The sequence below is a fragment of the Myxine glutinosa genome, chromosome 2 (genome assembly GCF_964187855.1).
Source record: "Myxine glutinosa chromosome 2, kmMyxGlut1.1, whole genome shotgun sequence".
Classification (NCBI taxonomy): Eukaryota; Metazoa; Chordata; class Myxini; order Myxiniformes; family Myxinidae; genus Myxine; species Myxine glutinosa.
This window is the reverse complement of record NC_136262.1, coordinates 30133589-30154228: the sequence shown is the minus strand read 5'-3', so window position 1 is coordinate 30154228 and position 20640 is coordinate 30133589. Positions and strand designations below refer to the sequence as shown.

The following is a 20640-nucleotide window of genomic DNA, read 5'->3' as shown; positions in this document are numbered from 1 at the left end:
CATTGTGAGGCAGTTGCAGGAGAAGTACATGGAGAAGAGGAAGAAGTTGTTTCTTGGGTTTGTTGATCTGGAGAAAGCATTCGATAGGGTTCCACGCAAAGTATTGACATGGGCATTGAGGAAGTTAGGAGTGGAGGAATGGTTGATCAGAGTAGTGATGGCAATGTACAAAAGAGCGCGCACAGCTGTAAGGACGAAGGACGGGAACAGTGGTGAGTTTGAGGTGAAGGTGGGAGTGCATCAGGGGTCGGTACTAAGTCCACTACTATTTGTAGCTGTGATGGAGGTGCTGGCTCAGAACGTAAAGGAGGCTTTACCGTGGGAGTTGTTGTAGGCAGATGATCTGGTGTTGATTGCGGAAAGTATGGATGGACTGAAGGAAAAGATGAACAAGTGGAAGGAATGTATGGAGACAAAAGGTCTGAAGGGGAATATCGGAACGACGAAGGTGATGGCAAGTGGTAAAGCATGTGGGGAGGTGGAAAGAACTGGGAAGTGGCCCTGTGCTGTGTGTAGGAAGGGTGTCGGAGTAAACTCCATTCAATGTACAATGTGCGCTGAGTGGGTTCATCAAAAATGTAGTGGTCTGAGAGGGTCATTGACCAGTGTGGCAGCTACATTCAAATGTCAGGTGTGCACAGAGGGAGCTGCAGATGGAGGAAATGTTGAGTTGGATCTTGGAGACGGCATGAAGCTGGAAGGTGTGAAAACATTTTGCTACCTCGGAGACATGCTGAATGGAGAAGGTGGATCAGACTCGGCAACGGTTGCTCGAGTGAGATGTGCATGGAAGAAGTTTCGGGAACTGAGTGGCGTGCTGATGATGAGGGGAGTGTCGTTGAAGCTGAAGGGAAAGGTGTATGCTGCATGTGTGAGAAGTGTTATGATTTATGGGAGCGAGACATGGGTAATGAACGTAGAGCAGCAACGAAGGTTGGAAAGGCTGGAAAGGCTGGAAATGCGAATGGTTCGACGGATATGCGGAGTATCGTTGAGAGAGAGGAAGACAAATGATGAATTGCGAAAGATGATGGGAATAGAGCCTGTGATTGATGCTGTGAAGAGGAACAGGTTGAGATGGTTTGGTCATGTGTTGAGGAAGGATGAAAGTGACTGGTTGAGAAGAGTGATGGAAATGAATGTAGAAGGAAGTCGAGGACGGGGAAGACCGAGAAAGACTTGGCTAAAGATGGTGGAAGAAGAAATGCGGGCAAGGGGGTTAACAAGGAGAGATGCAGAAAATAGGGCAAAATGGAGAAGATTGTCATGGGGACCGCAAGGCTAACCCCCACTCTAGTAGGGAAAATGGCCTTTAAAATGCATGTTGTTGGTGTTGTTTATTTACTTGCATAGCTTTGAGGCCTGTTTTGTTTGGCCCGTGGTGTCTTGCTCTCTCTGTTTTATTTCACCTGTAATTTGATATCTAATTTCATTTTTCACAGTCGCGAACACAGTTTTAGACTCGGTTGAAAAAAAACGTGAATAAAATCCGATGAAAGTTTCCGTTTATAGAACGAAATGCATTTTCAAAGGCCTATGACATAAAGCCCATTGAAACTCTCTCACGCCTTTATCTCGACTGTAATTCACGATCTGATTTCATTTTTACCCTGCGGTCGCGAAGCAAAAGACAGGGTTGAGCATTCGGGTGCGTATGTACGTGCGTGTCTGCATTTTAAAATTTCATTTTCTCGGTAACCGTTGGTCCGATTGACATGAAATGTTCACCATTGGAGGGCCTCCTCCTGTAGAATATTTTGGTGAATATTATGACGTCACGTGGTTCGGACGCCATATTGTTTTGAGTGTAAAAGCCTGAAAAACCACTAAAATCCAATGTTCTAGATGACTGAACAGGTCGAGGCCAAACTCTGCAGGCGGAATCGCATATGCATGACGAACAAAAAAAGTCAGCGAGCATGACGTCATGCGTCACATGGTTTTGGAGTTATGACGTTTTTAAGCATAAACTTTTAAAACCAAGCTCATCCCTCATTTTTGATCCTATCGAGGGTAAACTTCACAGATGTGTTCAGCATATCAGTCTACTGAAATTACCTTTTGGAATTTGCGATGGGTCACGTGGTTTGGCAGATATAAATAATTAAACGATTAAAAAAAAAACAACTCTTGAACCGCTTCATTGATTGACGTGGAACTTTATATTATAGTAGAGGTAATGAAGTGTAACAAGTGTGCAAAATTTCAAGATGATTGGATGTACAGTCTGGAAGCTAGAAGTTGTTATTGCGCGAAGAAGAAGGGTCTTCTAAAGTGGGCATGGCATTAATTATCACACTGCACATCACGAGCAGGCAAAGTACGGAGAGACAGGATTGTGTTGAGGCACAGATTTGGGGAAGCCTACAAAAAAATTTCTGCTGCATTGAAGGTTCTCAAGAGCACAGTGGCCTCCATAATTCTTAAATGGAAGAAGTTTGGAACAACCAGGACTCTTCCTAGAGCTGGCCGCCCGGCCAAACTGAGCATTCGGGGGAGAAGGGCCTTGGTTAAAGAGGTGACCAAGAACCCGATGGTCACTCTGGCTGAGCTCCAGAGATCCTGTGTGGAGATGGGAGAAACTTCCAGAAGGACAACCATCACTGCAACACTCCACCGATCTGGGCTTTATGGCAGAGTGGCCAGATGGAAGCCTCTCCTCAGTGAAAGACACATGAAAGCCTGCTTGGAGTTTGCAAAAAAGCACCTAAAGGACTCTCAGACTGAGAAACAAGATTCTGTGGTCTGATGAAACGAGATTTAACTGTTTGGCCTCAATTCTAAGCGTCATGTCTGGAGGAAACCAGGCACCGCTCATCACCTGTCCAATATCATCCCAACGGTGAAGCATAGTGGTGGCAGCATCATGCTGTGGAGGTGTTTTTCAGCAGCAGGGACTGGGGGACTGGTCAGGGTTGAGGGAACAATGAACGGAGCAAAGTACAGAGATATCCTTAATGAAAACCTGAAACAGAGCGTTCAGGACCTCAGACTGGGCCGAAGGTTCACCTTCCAACAGGACAATGACCCTAAGCACACAGCCAAGACAACGCAGGAGTGGCTTTGGGACAACTCTGTGAAGGTCCTTGAGTGGCCCAGCCAGAGCCCTGACTTGAACCCAATCGAACATCTCTGGAGAGACCTGAAAATGGCTGTCCACCAACGGTCCCCATCCAACCTGACGGACCTTGAGAGGATCTGCAGAGAAGAATGGCAGAAAATCCCCAAATCCACGTGTGCAAAGCTTGTCGCATCATACTCAAGAAGACTCGAGGCTGTAATCGCTGCCAAAGGTGCTTCAACTAAGTACTGAGTTAAGGGTCTGAATACTTATGTCAATGTGATATTTCAGTTTTTTATTTTTTAATAAATTTGCAAAACTTTCTAAAATCCTGTTTTCTCTGTCATTGTGGGGTATTGAGTGTAGATTGATGAGGGAAAAATGAATTTGAACGATTTCAGCATAAGGCTGCAACATAACAAAATGTGAAAAAAGTGAAGGGGTCTGAATACTTTCTGAATGCACTATCTATATATCTCAGATATATAAATTATTAATATGGATGAAGGTAGGGTGCAGGTAGCATGAATGAACTGTGCCAGGGTGCCCAACATGTTGATCTTGATGAATTTAACTTTCATCCTTTTATTAAAGCCTTCTTTCTTCCCCCATCCAAAACCTTGATCTTTTCTACCCCCGCTAATTCACCCCAGATCCACCTTGTTTGAAATTCCAACTTCTTTCCTGGAAGTCCTGGCAGTGTCCATATGTTTTATACCTCTCCCACCACCCCCTTCCCATGCCCCCCCCCCAAAGCCCTCGCCCTCTCTCAGATCTCTCGATGTCTCCATGTCTCTCGGTCCCTGCTCTCAAATGTTGTGTTTGTGTCCTTCCCCCTCTCTCCCCATCTTGTCTACCGCTCCCGATGTTATATGTTTTATGTGTCGGTTTGTCTTTCTGTGTGATAATGTTCGCTCTTTCACGAGCCTCGATCTTGTATACAAAAAAAAATAAAAAAATAGCCAATTGCATTGTAGATATTTATACATTACAAATTTAGCTATTTAGACATCTGTATCGATTTAATTTAACCATTTTTTTATTATTGCAAAAATGTGTCATTTTGCATGCATTTCTCTTGCCAATTTCTCCGTCCCTGCCTCACTATTCCATGATCCAACCAGCATTCCGAGTACTTGCTCTGCGCGGCTCTGCATCCCAGCCGGCCGTCATGGGGTTTCGGCGCAGGCTGGTTGGAGCTCCAGTAAGGAAAATGTACAGCGTAGCAGTCCTGCCACCTGTCGGATTCCCCAAATAGAGGACACACCTGTTGTCTGTCCTTTCCACCACCAACCTCTATCAAGGTGCGCAAATATCCTATAGTATTGCACGACTCAAATTAAAGACTGATGGTTTCTAGCTTTAAAATAATTTGACGCATTGTTTTAACAAAATGGGCAAGCTTTCCATACGCTTGGTCTCTATATGCTTGTTTTCCGTACGCTTGGTCTCCATGCGCTTGGTCTCCGTATACTTTCTCTCCGTATGCTTGGTTTCCATACGATTGGTTTCCAGACAATTAGTTTGCTTTTTAAAGCTTTTCAAATTTCACTTTTTATATTTAAAACCTTTTAAATTTGAATATACTTTCTGCTTTGTTGACATAACATCTTCTTTCTTTCTTTTTTATATACAGAATCGAGGCTCGTGTAAGAGTTAACACATTGAACATGAAAACATGCACAGACACATAAAACATGCAATGAAGGGAGCGGGAGACAAGAGGGGGAGAGAGGGAAGCACACAAGCACAACAACAGAAGAGAACAGAAACGTCGGTAGATCTGTGAAAGGGTAGGGCTGGGGGAGGGGGGAGGGGTACACAGGATAAAGCAAATGAACACTTCTAGGAATTTCAGGAAAGAGGTTGGGGATTTAAGGAGGTGGATTTGGGGTGTGTTAACGGGGGTAGAAAAGATCAAGGTTTTGGATGGGGGAAGATAAGAGATGGTGGAGAACAGCTGTTTTAAAGATGTGGAGGGAGGAGCGGGATTGAAGAGTGTGGGAGTTTGATCCAGAGGCGGGAGAAAAGAGGAGTGAAAGTGAGCAGAGAGTCTTGATTTTGGCAATTTCACCAGAAGAGGGTTGCTGGCAGATCTTGCGCTTCCTGCAGGAATATTTGGGGGACAGAGCACAGACAGAACGGGGAGTAAGGCCAGAGAGGAGTCAGTAGAAGACAGAAAGACCACCTACCTGCCTGTGGTGAGAGAGAGGGAGAGAGAGAGAGAGAGAGAGAAAGGCCCTCAGAATCAGCTTCATCGTGGGAGATTCCAATGATTCTGAAAGCTTTGGTTTCAACAGCGTGAAGCCGGACTAGGTGTGAGGCAGGAGCACCGGCCCAGAGGGGAGAGCAGTATTCCATTGAGCTACGGATGAAAGCTTTGTAAGTGGTGAGGAGCTCAGAAGTGCCCAGAAAGGCCTTTGCACGATGGAGGATGCCCAGTTGGGGACTGGCTTTGGAGGCCAGCTTGGAAATGTGGTTTGCCCAGGAAAGATCATGGAAGATAGTGAGACCCAAAAGCTTGAGTGACAACTTTTCGGAGAGACAAAGTGAGAGTGTGAGATTTGTCAGGATTGAAGGACATGTTCCACTTATTTGACCAGTTTGTGATAGTGTCCAGGTCTGCAGAGAGTGAAAAGGTTGCTGCCTGCCGATCTGAGGGTTGAGGTATGGAGCGGCAGAGAGTGGAGTCATCAGCAAAGAGATAGAGAGGATTTTCCAGAGTCGGAGAGATCATTAATGAAGACCAGAAAAAGCACAGGGCCCAGAACACTGCCTCGAGGAACTCCAGCCTGATCAGGAAGGGGAGATGAGAGAATTCCATTCAGGGCCACACGTTGACTACGACCAGAAAGGAAGTCTGCAAGCCATGCGTGGAGGTTTCCATGGATACCATACGAGGAGAGTTTGAGCATGGCGGGGTGCCAGACCGTATTGAAGGCACAACATATGTTAAGGGAGACAGCTCTGATTTCCTGTTTGGCATTGAGGACCTCCATCCATTGTTGAGACAGCAGAAGTGGCATGTCCAGAGTAGAATGACCTTGTCTGAATCTTCAAAAGAAGACAGGGACAGGAATTTGAATTTGTTTTATAAAATTTTATACTTGCATAATTTAATGAATAAGGTTGGACAGCAGATATTTTCCATGGGAAGAAAGGATGCCTTGGCTGGCAGGGTGTAAATGAGAAGCGGTAGCCATGTCGATGCCACAAGCTTATGTGTAGTAAATCGGTCATATGCCTCTGCTAAAAAATATTTATTGTGTGGCTTTTGAATCGATTATTTGTTTTCTGCTTTGTTACAGGCCAGACAGTATACAGAAAAATCAAGAGTTGGAATTTGAAAGGCATAAAGAAAGATTCCAATTTTTAAAGGTGAGATTGTAAACTTAACAAATTGCTTAACTTTTGAAAATGAAAAGAACAGCTTTGCACAAAAATAAAATTGATTGTTTGCGGCAGTGGGGTGCAGAGGCTTTGCACAATGTCCTGGTGGTGCCACCAGCTTCGGGAATTGCACACCAGGTGAACTTGGAGCACCTGGCCAGGATAGTGTTTGATCACAATGGGTACATCTACCCGGACAGCCTTGTGGGGACTGACTCGCACACTGCAATGATGAACGGTCTCGGGGTCTTAAGTTGGGGTGAGTTGTACTAACCTCCATATATTATGAGTGGTTCCTAGATTTTAGAATGTGCTGCTTCAGAACATCAGTGCTCTGTGGTGATGTTCAGCAGAGCTTTGGAACGGTTTTCTTTTGATGCAATTTTATGGACTCTGGCCAAAACAGGAGTGGGGGCCATTGAAGCAGAGGCTGTGATGATGGGCCATCCCGTGAGCTTGAGCTTACCAAAAGTTGTGGGCTACAGGCTCGTGGGCCAAGTTGGCTCCCTGGCAACCTCAACTGAAGTTGTACTTGCCATAACCAAGGTGAGCCTAACATTGAAGTGTTTGGTTGTGATTAATCCAAAGGAAGGTGTTGTGTTCATTTGAGGTTCTTTATTCACTCGACATCTTGCTTTTACAGCACCTTCGCCAGGTAGGCATCTCGGGTAGCTTTGTTGAATTCTTTGGGCCCGGTGTGACTCAGCTTTCGATCGCCGACCGAGCCACCATCGCCAACATGTGCCCGGAATATGGGGCATTGGCGGCGTTCTTCCCCATGGACTCTGTTGGTCTCAAGTATCTCAAGCAAATGGGTATGTCACACGTGCTGAACATCACTATTTCGTTGTGAGTGTCAGGAACTGCTCTCACTGATTTGCTGGACAACATACATAATCCAAGTGCTTGGAACATGTGGCTGTGTTTATTTTGCAATACTGAACAATGTCAAGGTTTGGAGAAAGTTTTTTTTTTTTTTTTTTTTTTTACTTCCTTAAACTTCTTCTTTAGCAGCCACAACTATTCCCACATTCTTGTAGGATTAGCTTGTGGGGGAAGCTTGGCCTAAGTCTCATGAATTGGCTGGCCAGGCCTGGCCTGATGTTTGAACTAAGGTTAGGGCAGGAATTTGTAATTTGACTAGAGTGCTGGCGATAGCTTGCCTAGTAGTCAGGTTCACTATGTCAATAAATTATATTTCGTTCAAAATCATGGTAGATTAGCAAACCTATACATTTTTGGAAAGGTTATAGCATAAGGAAACTAAAAATCAATGTTTACATTTGGAGAGATACCTGTATGGCGGTCATTTTGGATTTTCAAAATGGCCACTAAAATACATATTTTGTTCTATTTCTGCCTCTAATTACCCTAAAAACTTTTAAAAATATACTAAACCTATATTTTCAGGGACAAGGAATCCAATGAAAGTATCAAATTAGTGCTATGGGGAATGGTAAGACACGAATCAAAGGTTTTGAATTGCAAAATACTGTCTTTATATTCGCGATAAGTTGCATAATCAAATACATGTTATCATTTTGTACAGGCAGTTAATAACATCAAAATGTGTCACAATAATTCATATCACCAAACATACACAGGCAGTCAGCAAAATCATATATACACATGCAGTCAGTATAACTTCACATCTACACAGGCAGTCAATGACAAAATATACACAGGCAGTCAATGGCATCAAACATACACGATTACAGAATATGCCATTTAGAGTTCGTCATCACTGTCCTGTGTCGTATCCGACAATATAGTCCGCATCGTTTTCACAGTCCGTTCCACACAAGCAAAGGTCGGTCAAATTGATTGGCAAATCGAATTGGTCGAATCGAATTCGATGAATCGAATCGAATCGATCGAATTGGTCGAATGGACGATCGAAGCGATTGGTCGAATGGTCGAATTGGTCGAATGGAATTGGTCGAATTGGTCGAATCGAATTGGTCGGAATTGGCAAATGTAAACATTGATTTTCAGATTTTCCATGTAATAACGTTTCCAAAAATGTATAGGTTTGCTAATCTACCATGATTTTGAACGAAAAACCATAGTGAACCTGACTATAGTCTTTGCGGAGAACAATGTAGGATCTTTAATGTCTCATAACTAATGCTGGCAGATTGGCCATCCATTTAAGGTCGTTTCTGGGGTCGACACATACATTGATGAATCATTAAGCTTGTTAAACATCGGGAAGACGATTTATAGTTGGGTCAGGATTCAAACCAGGTTAGACAGCTTAGCGGCGGGTGTGCGTACCTCTGGGAAATCCTGCCCGCTCGTATTTATTTATTTTAATCTTTGTGGAATATTTGCTTTAATTCTATTTATTTATCCTGTCCTGCAGGGATGAGAAATGGCCGAATATCTGCATATTTTTGCACTTTATAAATGGCCGAGTCATTTGTGATATTTACATTAATAACTGGCAATTATTCCTTAAATTGGGGGACGGAGGTTATGTTTTCACCCCTGTATGTGTGAGCAGGATATCTCAAAAAGTTGTGGACGGATGCGGACGAAATCTGGTGGACAGCTTGGGTGTTTGGACAAGGACGATTTTATTAGATTTTGGTGAATATCCAGATCAGGATCTGAGAATTTTTGGTTCATGAGTTATCAAGTGACCACTATATTCGTCATGTGTGTGCGTCTGTCTGTGTGTCTGTCTGTCCGCAGCATAACTACCCGATGATATCATCCGATCTTGATGAAACTTGGGTGGGAGGTTGATATCATGATCTAGTTGTGTCCTGCCTAGAGTGGGCGTATTGCACCCATTGTGGGTGGAGCCACGCCCAAAAAAAGATGTCTTTTTAGGGGGTAATCAAGTTCAAGCTACATTTTCTCCGAGGGGCTTGGTGGAATCTGACAGGGGTTTCGATATTTGGTTAGGCCAATGTCATGTGTCTAGCCCCACGCAGCTCGAATTTGCCTTTTTTTTCTTCTTTTTTAAATTAATTTTATTTATTTATTTTTTCATTTCATTTTTCACCGAGTTTTCGGTATTGTGTAGCTAACTAACCTCATAACTGATTATACATTATTTTCTATCTCATTTCAAGGTCAGTAACCTACGTTTTGACATTTCCGGGCCTGGCCTGTCTAGGTCTGTTTCGGTTACAGTCTGTCCGTTGTCATTGAATACCGCTCGCTCGTGAACCATCGTCGTCTCCTGACTTGTCAATTTTTTAAAGTGATTCTTCACCATGGATGGGGTGAAAAACATATATATATTATATATATATATATATATATATATATATATATATATATATATATATATATATATATATACATATATATATACATATACATATACATATATATATATATACATATACATATATATATATATACATATACATATATATATATATACATATACATATATATACATATACATATACATATATATATATATATATATATAAAAAACATGATATTTCAAAGTTATCGACGAGTTGCAACAAAACTTGGTGAATAAATTGTTTAGGTGACGAGAACAAGCAGATTTGATTTTGGTTCAGGGCCGGATCCAGATTCGGCCTATCAGTGGGATACGAAACGTAAACTGTTCAGCCTGGCTGAGCTTTACGCTCTACCGCGTGCCGTTCATTGTAGTTTCAGTTTGGTTGACTGCTGTGCACTCCTGAACCATTGGATACAACAACAGGCATTTTAAGGCCATTTTCCCTGCTAGAGCGGGGGTTGGCCTTGCGGGCCCCATGACAATCTTCTCCATTTTGCCCTATTTTCTACATCTCCCCTTGTTAACCCCCTTGCCCGCATTTCTTCTTCCACCACTTTTGGCCAAGTCTCTCGGTCTTCCCCGTCCTCTACTGCCTTCTACATTCATTTCCATCACTCTTCTCACCCAGTCACTTTCATCCTTCCTCAACACATGACCAAACCAACTCAACCTGTTCCTCTTCACAGCATCCATCACAGGCTCTATTCCCATCATCTTTCACAATTCATCATTTGTCTTCCTCTCTTTCAACGATACTCCACACATCCACCGAACCATTCACATTTCCACCCTTTCCAGGCTTCGTTGCTGCTCTACGTTCATTACCCATGTCTCGCTCCCATAAATCATAACACTTCTCACACGTGCAGCATACACCTTTCCCTTCAGCTTCAACGACACTCCCCTCCTCGTCAGCACGCCACTCCGTTCCTGAAACTTCTTCCATGCACATCTCACTCAAGCAACTGTTTCCGAGTCTGATCCACCTTCTCCATTCAGCATGTCTCATAGAGAGCAAAATGTTTTTCACACCTTCCAGCTTCACGCCGTCTCCAAGATCCAACTCAACATTTCCTCCATCTGCAGCTCCCTTTGTGCACACCTTACACTTGAATGTAGCTGCCACAATGACCCTCTCAGATCACTACCTTTTTGATGAACCCACTCAGCGCACATTGTACATTGAATGGAGTTCACCCCGACACCCTTCCTGCACACAGCACACGGCCACTTCCCAGTTCTTTCCACCTCACCACATGCTTTATCACTTGCCATCACCTTCGTCTTGAACCATTGGATGAATGAGTTAAACTGGTTGTTGTACTCGGGTTATGTCCAAGCATATTTTAGGTGGTAAAATTCATACTTTCAGGTGGAGAGAGGGAGAGAGACAGAGGCAGAGAGACAGACATATAGACAGACACACACCCACACACACAGTCCATAGGGACAGATCACACCCTCATGCTGAGGAGAGGGGTGGAGCTTCAATGCTCACGCTGAGAGGGGCGGAGCTTCAATGCCCTCATGCTGAGAAGAGGGGTGGAGCTTGCATCAAGCAAAGAAGCAAGCAAACTCATTTTATGTACAATATAGAACATGTTAAAAATATTGTTATTTTTTTTCCTTTGAGGCACTTTCTTGTTTGTTATTTTGGCCGAAACAACGGTGAAAAACAAAAATTATAGTTAGGTTGTCGTTGCTATAAACTGACTGAGAGAAACTTCTTTGTTTTTCAGGATGTGATGAGGACAAGCTGAATCACATTGAGTGCTACTTACAAACTGTGAAATTACTGAGGGATTACGTTGATGCTTCTCAGGACCCAGAGTATTCTCTTGTACGTATGTCATTATTTTGATGTTCCTCGTTATCTGACATTACTGCAATTGTTTGGGTGTCTGTCATATTTGCACTATTTGGCGAAATCAATAAACTTTGATTTCAAATGCTTAAATTCAAATCTTCAGGCTGTTTTGACTGATCTGACCGCAGGTCGTCGAGCTGGACCTTGGCACTGTTATGCCTTCACTCAGTGGGCCCAAGAGGCCGCAGGACCGAGTGGCTTTGGAGGACATGAAGGATGACTTTAAAAGGTGTCTTAATGAGAAGGTGGGAACTGTGTGTCATCAAACACCGATTCGCTGACATTGAATGCTCGCAATTACAAATTGTGTGCTTCTTGCTAACTGTGGTAGATCTCTTCCATTTACTGCCCTCGAATCTGTCATATGTTTCTATCCCAGGGTTTAAACAAATTTCCTTGAATTATTTGTCTCTGGTTATTCTTGCATGCATTCTACCTTTTTCGCTGCCAGATCGGCTTCAAAGGTTACCAAGTACCACCAGAGCGCCAGCGTGATGTGTTGGGATGTCGCTTCGAGGGTGCCGATTACGACCTGCGGCATGGCTCTGTTGTGGTTGCTGCCATCACAAGCTACACCAACAACAGCAATCCGTCAGTCATGCTCACTGCAGGTGCCCAATCTCCTCTGGACTTCCACGTCCATTTGCATGTTATTTACACGATCTGTGCCTACCCATCACTTCGCTGACGGATTTAGTGAAAGGGCGACATGTTGCACTTCACAAACGTATTGCAAGTCTATATGTGAGTCTCAGAGGATGTAAAATGAAGTTAAACACTTGAAAAAAGGATGCATTATAATACATAGTTGTTGTTGCTGCTGTCTTTGTGGCTATGTTTGTTATTGGTGTGCTCCTTCCGTGTCGAGCTTTATTCTAAACTAGGGCATGCCCGTACTATATATATATCTAAAAGTATATCCCCCCCCCTCTATTTACATGCAATGGTTTGGTCCAAAGCTAACGGCTTGCGAGTACGGTGACAATCCCCCCCCTCTATTTACATGAAATGGTTTGGTCCAAAGCTAACGGCTAGCGGAGTTTGGTAAAGAAATCGCCATAGCGTGCACAAATGCGCAGGAAAGCGAAAGAATCGCAAATTAGTTTTAATTAGTTTTAAAACATAGTTTAACGGCAACATAGCGGCAACATAGTTTGCCAACGTGAAATAAATGAATACGCTCTCAAATGTGCCCAAAAAAAAAAAAAACGCTACCCGTACGCTCTACCCCGCCCGTACGCCCGTAAACAAAAAAAACAACGCTCTTCGCTTCCGCCCTTCGCTCTGACTGAATTGGGAGAAATAATGCGCATAAGAAATCGAGAAATTATTATTTTCTCCGGAAGAAATCGAATTACGTACCGTAATGGCGCACGCGCTGGGCTCAGCATCAGCTCGCTCTCACATCGGCCACGCCTACGCAATAACGCGTTCTGTGATTGGATGCCGGAAGTGCAGTCCTCACTGTCCGGAAGGTCGTATATCGCAGTTACGATGAATCGCAAATTAGTTTTTATTAGTTTTAAAACATAGTTTAACGGCAACATAGTTTGCAAACGTGAAATAAATGAATACGCTCTCAAATGTGCCATCCGAGGCAGAGTGTGTCCGCCACGTTCGGCACACGCGATAGCTCGCTGCTCTCTGATTGGTTGAATCGTTTTTTGGACATAGCTCGGTAAGTAATTGTCCGATTAATATGAAACCTTGAAAAGGCACATCCTCGGGTCCCCAGCAATATACCTGGCAAGTTTCAAGTATATCGGACCGGTAGTTGTCGAGAAACAGCGGTCACAGACATACAAACAAACGTACAAACAAACATACACACAGAGATTAGTGGAATTATAGATAGATAAATAAATGGTGCCTGCTGCTGTGTTGTTGGAACCGTACATTAAAACTCCAGCTTCTTCCTCTTTGCTCCTTTGAAAGACAGCCTTTTAAAACCAGCATGTTTTATTTTGGGGATTTTTTTTCATGCGAAGAATAAGAATTGTTCACAAACGTGCAGGTCTGGCCGCAGACGTGTGGGGTTCATCAGAGTGTGGTGAAGCCGAAGCGTGCCATGAGGTTTAAAGCAATCCTTGTATTGGAAAATTGAGTTTCTGTGAGCTTTGAGGGTGGGTTATTCCAATTCGACTTTATCTCATTTGGCAAAACACTTGTCTGGGCCTTTAGGGAACAAGAGGAATAAACCGTGATCTTTTAAGGAACGTTTGGCACAACGCGGTAATGTGGGCGTTTGTTCGGAAAGCTGATCGTTCTGTTTTGTTTCAATCTCTCAATAATTCTCAAGTCAAACGTGGGGATTTTCAAATCCCCTTTATATATCCAACCCCAACAGGCTTGCTGGCGAAGAAGACCGTGGAAGCTGGGCTTTCGATTAAGCCGTACATCAAAACGAGTCTCTTACCAGGCAGCGGAGTGGTCACGCACTACCTGAATTCTAGCGGAATGCTGCCTTACATGGAGAAGCTTGGGTTTGTAAACACACCACGCTGTAATTAAACGGCATAATCACAAAAAAAATGTCTTGCATTAATTAGGAGGTGCTTCCTCCAGGTTAAATTTGTTTATTTGAAACCATTGAATATAATCCCGTTCTGTATCTATAGTTTTGAGGTGGTTGGATATGGCTGCCGAACATGCATCGGAAACAGCAGTTCTTTGCCCGAATCGGTCGTGGAAACGATCACAAGGGTATGGACACCTTCTCCAACCGCCACTATTTTTATTTATTTATTTTTTGAAGCCATGAATTTTTATTCTGATGATGTCCCTTAAATATTGTGAAGTTGTTACGAAGTGTGGCATGTACACCCTAATACAGCCTGGGTTTGTGTCACATCTGTCGAATTCTGTATTGTATTGGAAGCAGGAGGATCAGGAATCCTCGACACATTCCTTTGGATGTCACAATGTCACTTGAACTGTCAGCATTTTTGAGTAGAAAAGCACAACTTCCTTCCCAAGACTAGGCCTTTGGGCCAGCACCTGGCTGAATACATTGTCGTTAGATTGTCGAGACGCGAGTGGTGCTTGCATGATCAAATGGCTTTTTCCAGTGTCGAGTCATTCTTGTGTACATTAACGGATGGATTTTGCTCTAGGGTTAAGCACTATCCTTGCTGTCGTGAGGTTCACCATTTCTATCTGCACGCAGGGAGACCTGGTTGTCTGTGGGGTGTTATCTGGGAATAAGAATTTTAAAGACCAGATATTCCCCGAAGTGCGGGCAAACTACCTGGCATCACCTCCACTGGTCATCGCCTATGCAATCGCTGGAAACGTTGGCATCGACTTTGCCACTGAGCCGCTGCGTAAGTAGAGGCCCAAATCCAAACGACACTCAAGCTGGTAATTGAAGAGACTATAATATGTTTAATGTTTTGCCTAACTCCTGGGGCCTTACTGGATTTTGATTTTTTGTGATAGACGTTACAGAGTCGGGCAAGGAGATTTTCCTTCGTGACGTGTGGCCCAGCCGTGAGGAGGTGCAAGAGGTGGAAAGACGGTCTGTGATTCCATGCATGTTCCAAGAACTCAAAGAAAAGCTCGAGGTGTGCAGAACGCAGCTCGATTTGTTCGATGCCAATTTCTCTCACTTTGCGGAACACGTTTGCTCTGTTTGTGGTTTTGAAAAAATAAAAAGATCAAATACTTTGGTACTTTACTTCACTTTAATTATTAGGCCTTGAATTAGGGTGTTCCTATTGGTTTATTTATTTATTTTTGCAGAAAGGACAACACCTCTGGGCCTCTCTGCAGTCATCGGATTGTGTACTGTACCCCTGGGATCCCAAGTCGACGTTCATCAAATGTCCCCCATTTTTCGACAAACTTGTGAGTTTCGGTTCAGTTTCCAAATGCGTTTGTCAAGCTTCCCCAGTACAGAGTTGTGAAACCGTTTCACTATCGACAACTTCTTCCAATCCAGAAAAGGCTGAGGTTGAGATTTTAAACTAATTGAAGACTCGTCTTCCTTTTCCTCCTTTGCTCTCTTCCTTTAGTCTGTTGAAATGCAACCACCAGAACGAATTTGCGATGCTCATGTCCTCGTGTTCTTCGGCAATTCTGTGACCACAAACCACATTTCTCCCGGCGGAAGCATTCCTCACGATAGCCCTGCTGCTCATTACCTCTCCAGTCTCGGGTACGTTCCGAGGAATATCGGGTTCCGGTTCAAAGGCAATTCGCCCGAGATTCAATCTGAACCGATATTTATTTATTGTCACGCGGACCCTTTGGTTAACACCAGGGACCGCGGATGACCAGAACGGATTTACTTGAGGCGATGACCAAGCACGGATTCTACTATAAAACGTGGGAGGAAGAAGGGAAATGGAAGCTGCGGTAAAAGCGCTTACCTGGAGCGCGCCGACCGCAGCTTCGATCCTGCAGGGAATTAATGAACCAAACAACCACAAGATTTAATGTACAAAAATAAACACGTTTATTCCCGGCACCCGATAACAATGAAACGCGACGGTAATCAAATAAAAGTCCTAATTTGGGATCCCACACACCACACTTCAAATACGCCACACAGGAATGGATTACGAAAGGAAATGTCTCGTCGTGTAATGTTCTGTGGTGCGTCCTTATCTGTCTGTGGTCTGTCGTCCCCACTTGGCTCCAAGCTCCGCTGCACAGCGAAAGCCCGAGCCAACGCCCACCCCAGGCTCCTTGTCGACCACCCATGAGGTCCGTGCACCACTAAGCTCCAAAGCACCGAGCACCGCTCCGAGCACCACGCAGATGGCGAGCCCAAGACCAAGCAGGGAAGCGCAGAGAGCACAAGACAGCCAGGGACGTGCTGCGCAAGAGAGAACTCGATGTGCAAGACTGCAAGAGGGAAAATGTCGTTCGGCGCGCCCTGATATAACCTTGCCGCGGTGACGTCAGTCTTAGCGCGCCACCCAATCAGTGCCTTCCACCGAACCTTCCAGCTTCGCGCCTCCCGCACTCGTTGGCTGGAGGTTCGTGCTTACCGCACTGATCAATCACAGGCCTATAGCGTGGTGATAGCTCGTGCTACTCGATGTGGCTAGGCCTGCCGGAAGTGTAGCTGGCTGCGGCCCATGCGGCACTGCCCCGAACTGGCCTCTTGCCTGTTCTCTTCCGAAGTCCTTGTCAGGGAAGGGAATTATTTAATGTTGTACTAAGTGTCTAAGTGTCTACAGGTGTGCATTGCCATAAGGGACAAAGGTTTGATTACCAGGTGTGACACACAGGGGTTTATCTTAATCCCTACACTATCTAACACTCGAACATCCTGGTATGTTCACAAGCAGACATCTTAACCCGACAAACCGGACTAACATAGAACTTATTACAGGTAGATTCCCTAGCGCGACAGACGAAGCATACCTATTCAGATCTACCTGACTAGATATTGCTTTACCCTACCGACATAACACAGCTCCCCCCCCCCCCCCCCCGGAACCGTAGCTCCTGCTGGGTTCACTGCAGGCTCTACCATTCCAGTCTTAACACTTACTGTCTCACACTTAATTAGCCTATGAAATAAATCAGGAGGGCTGTGGGAAGTGAGCCGGACTTCCTTCCTACCTATTCTCCTTAACATGCTAATCCCCTTAACAATCATGCAGTCAAATATGTACAATGATCTTATTCGTTGTTCCTGTGGAGGGAGGAAACAACAACACTCAAAACCTAATTAACCACAAAATTTAAACCTTCCAAAATTCCAAAACTCCATTCAGCATTTCTACATACCCCGGTCTACAGACCGCATCCCCCGGTGGATGCCACACGACACAACCTTACCTGCGGGGCCATCGCAATACAACAACATACAACATGCATTTTAAAGGCCATTTTCCCTGCTAGAGCGGGGGTTAGCCTTGCGGTCCCCATGACAATCTTCTCCATTTTGCCCTATTTTCTGCATCTCTCCTTGTTAACCCCCTTGCCCGCATTTCTTCTTCCACCATCTTTAGCCAAGTCTTTCTCGGTCTTCCCCGTCCTCTGCTTCCTTCTACATTCATTTCCATCACTCTTCTCAACCAGTCACTTTCATCCTTCCTCAACACATGACCAAACCATCTCAACCTGTTCCTCTTCACAGCATCAATCACAGGCTCTATTCCCATCATCTTTCGCAATTCATCATTTGTCTTCCTCTCTCTCAACGATACTCCGCACATCCGTCGAACCATTCGCATTTCCACCCTTTCCAACCTTCGTTGCTGCTCTACGTTCATTACCCATGTCTCACTCCCATAAATCCTAACACTTCTCACACATGCAGCATACACCTTTCCCTTCAGCTTCAACGACACTCCCCTCATCATCAGCACGCCACTCAGTTCCCGAAACTTCTTCCATGCACATCTCACTCGAGCAACCGTTGCCGAGTCTGATCCACCTTCTCCATTCAGCATGTCTCCGAGGTAGCAAAATGTTTTCACACCTTCCAGCTTCACGCCGTCTCCAAGATCCAACTCAACATTTCCTCCATCTGCAGCTCCCTCTGTGCACACCTTACATTTGAATGTAGCTGCCACACTGGTTAATGACCCTCTCAGACCACTACATTTTTGATGAACCCACTCAGTGTACATTGAATGGAGTTCACTCCGACACCCTTCCTACACACAGCACAGGGCCACTTCCCAGTTCTTTCCACCTCACCACATGCTTTACCACTTGCCATCACCTTCGTCTTTCCGATATTCACCTTCAGACCTTTTGTCTCCATACATTCCTTCCACGTGTTCATCTTTTCCTTCAGTCCATCCATACTTTCCGCAATCAACACCAGATCAACTGCATACAACAACTCCCACGGTAAACCCTCCTTTACGTTCTGAGCCAGCACCTCCATCACAGCTACAAATAGTAGTTGACTTAGTACCGACCCCTGATGCACTCCCACCTTCACCTCAAACTCACCACTGTTCCCGTCCTTCGTCCTTACAGCTGTGCGCGCTCTTTTGTACATTGCCATCACTACTCTGATCAACCATTCCTCCACTCCTAACTTCCTCAATGCCCATGTCAATACTTTGTGTGGTACCCTATCGAATGCTTTCTCCAGATCAACAAACCCAAGAAACAACTTCTTCCTCTTCTCCATGTACTTCTCCTGCAACTGCCTCACAATGAAAAGCGCGTCTGTCGTTCCTCTTCCTGGCATGAATCCAAACTGCATTTCGTCGATCTTCACTTTCTTCCTTATCCTCCTCTCCAACACCCTTTCCAATACCTTCATTCCATGCTCCAATAACTTTATCGCTCGGTACGAGCCACACTCCAGAGGGTCACCTTTCCCCTTGTATAGAGGGACGAGGGTACTCAGTTCCCAATCCACTGGAATGCGGCCTTCTTTCACCACCAGATTACAGATCTCTGTCATTCTCTTCACACCCCAACTTCCTGCTGCCTTCAACATATCTCCCACAACTCCCGTCGGCCCTCCCGCTTTTCTACCCTTCATTGCTTTTATCGCTTCCTCAACTTCCTTCTCAGTTATCTTCTCTGCCGGTCGTAAAACTGGGTTACTCTCTATGTTGCCATCCCATTCATTCTCTGTATTCAACAGCATTTCCATATATCTTTTCCATCTTCCTTTAATTCCATCTGGGTCGACAATGATTTGTCCCACTTCATCCTTCAAGCAACTCACCCCCATCACATCACACCTCTTTCGCTATCTGCTTTGCAATCCTGAATACTGCTTTCTGACCCTCTTCCGAATCCAAGCGTTCTCCGAACATTTTCCTACATGCCTCCTGCGCCTTTGCTACCTCTTTCTTTGCAGCCTTCCTGGCTGCCTTATAACTTTCATGCTCTGCTGTTTCTGCTCCCGTACCCTTCGCTTTCTGCCACTCCTTGAACTTCTTCCTCTTCTCGTCAATCCTCTTTCCAACTTCATCATCCCACCACCATGTTTCCGAGTGCCTCGGTGGTCCTTTTGTCCATCCACATACCTCACCAACGGCTCCCAACAGACTAGCTTTCATCGACATCCAACCACTTTCAAGCTCAACCACATCATCCTCGACCCTACTCAGCCTCTCTTCTAATGCCTCCCTTACTGTCACCTCATTCAACCTCCACACCTTTATTCTCGGTTGGTACTTCACCCGCCGAGCTCTCCTCGCACCTTTCACCCTTACGTCGCAGACAACCAAGTGGTGCTGTGAAACAGCCTCCTCCCCCGGGATCACCTTTGTGTCCCGGAGGTGCCCCCTATCTCGCCTACGCACCATCAGGTAGTCAACGGTTGTCGTCGACCCACCTGACGTGTATGTAACAAGCTTATTATGCTCTTTCTGGAACTGAGTATTACAAATCAACAAATCAGCTCCATCAGCAAACTCCAAAATCCTTTCACCTTCTCCATTTCTCACACCATATCCGTAACCCCCATGAACTCCCTCAAAACCATCCATACTCCTTCCCACATGTCCATTTAGGTCTCCTACCACAACAACTTCCTCATCTTTCACGTTTTCCATCAGCTTCTCTATCGCACACGAGAACTTGTCCTTTTCTTCATCGCTTTGACCAACCTGCGGAGCATATCCCGAGATGACGTTCACCAAGAGCTTTCCAATCATCATTTTCACCATCATCAACCTATCACTCACTCTCGTCACACTCACCACACTGTCTACAAACTCCTCAGAAAACAGGACACCAACACCATTCACGCCCTCCAGGCACCCTTGCCACACAAACTTGTATTTCTGTCCCTGCCTACCCTTCACCATTCTCACACCACTTCCCTTCCATCTCGTCTCTTGCACACAACATATGTCCACTCTTCTTCTGACCAATACTTCCACCACTTCTCCTGATCTCCCTGTCATTGTCCCTACATTCCATGTCCCAAACCTCAGAAACCGATCTCCACTTCGGGCTGTACCCTGCCCATATGTAGTTGTAATTGTCATGGTTCCCTTTTTGAGGCAATGTTTTTATGGCCGGATGCCCTTCCTGACGCCAACCCTCTTAGTCGTCTCTTACGACACGCAGGGATACGGTGTACCTATTCTTATCAAGGGTACACACCGGGAA

At 44.9% G+C, this 20640-nt stretch overlaps 1 protein-coding gene across 1 annotated transcript in view; it reads left to right on the top strand.

The window, feature by feature from the left end:
- Positions 1 to 20640, top strand: part of LOC137421938 (cytoplasmic aconitate hydratase-like) — a 68725-nt gene that overhangs the window by 39909 nt on the left and 8176 nt on the right. The window contains exons 5-18 of the mRNA XM_078773057.1: positions 4186 to 4365; positions 6370 to 6439; positions 6527 to 6710; positions 6858 to 6997; positions 7095 to 7266; positions 11462 to 11562; positions 11718 to 11834; positions 12041 to 12200; positions 13937 to 14072; positions 14208 to 14292; positions 14756 to 14912; positions 15028 to 15152; positions 15331 to 15435; positions 15603 to 15745. Coding sequence (XP_078629183.1) covers positions 4186 to 4365; positions 6370 to 6439; positions 6527 to 6710; positions 6858 to 6997; positions 7095 to 7266; positions 11462 to 11562; positions 11718 to 11834; positions 12041 to 12200; positions 13937 to 14072; positions 14208 to 14292; positions 14756 to 14912; positions 15028 to 15152; positions 15331 to 15435; positions 15603 to 15745 — 1875 coding nt within the window. The remainder of the gene's footprint in view (positions 1 to 4185; positions 4366 to 6369; positions 6440 to 6526; positions 6711 to 6857; positions 6998 to 7094; positions 7267 to 11461; positions 11563 to 11717; positions 11835 to 12040; positions 12201 to 13936; positions 14073 to 14207; positions 14293 to 14755; positions 14913 to 15027; positions 15153 to 15330; positions 15436 to 15602; positions 15746 to 20640) is intronic.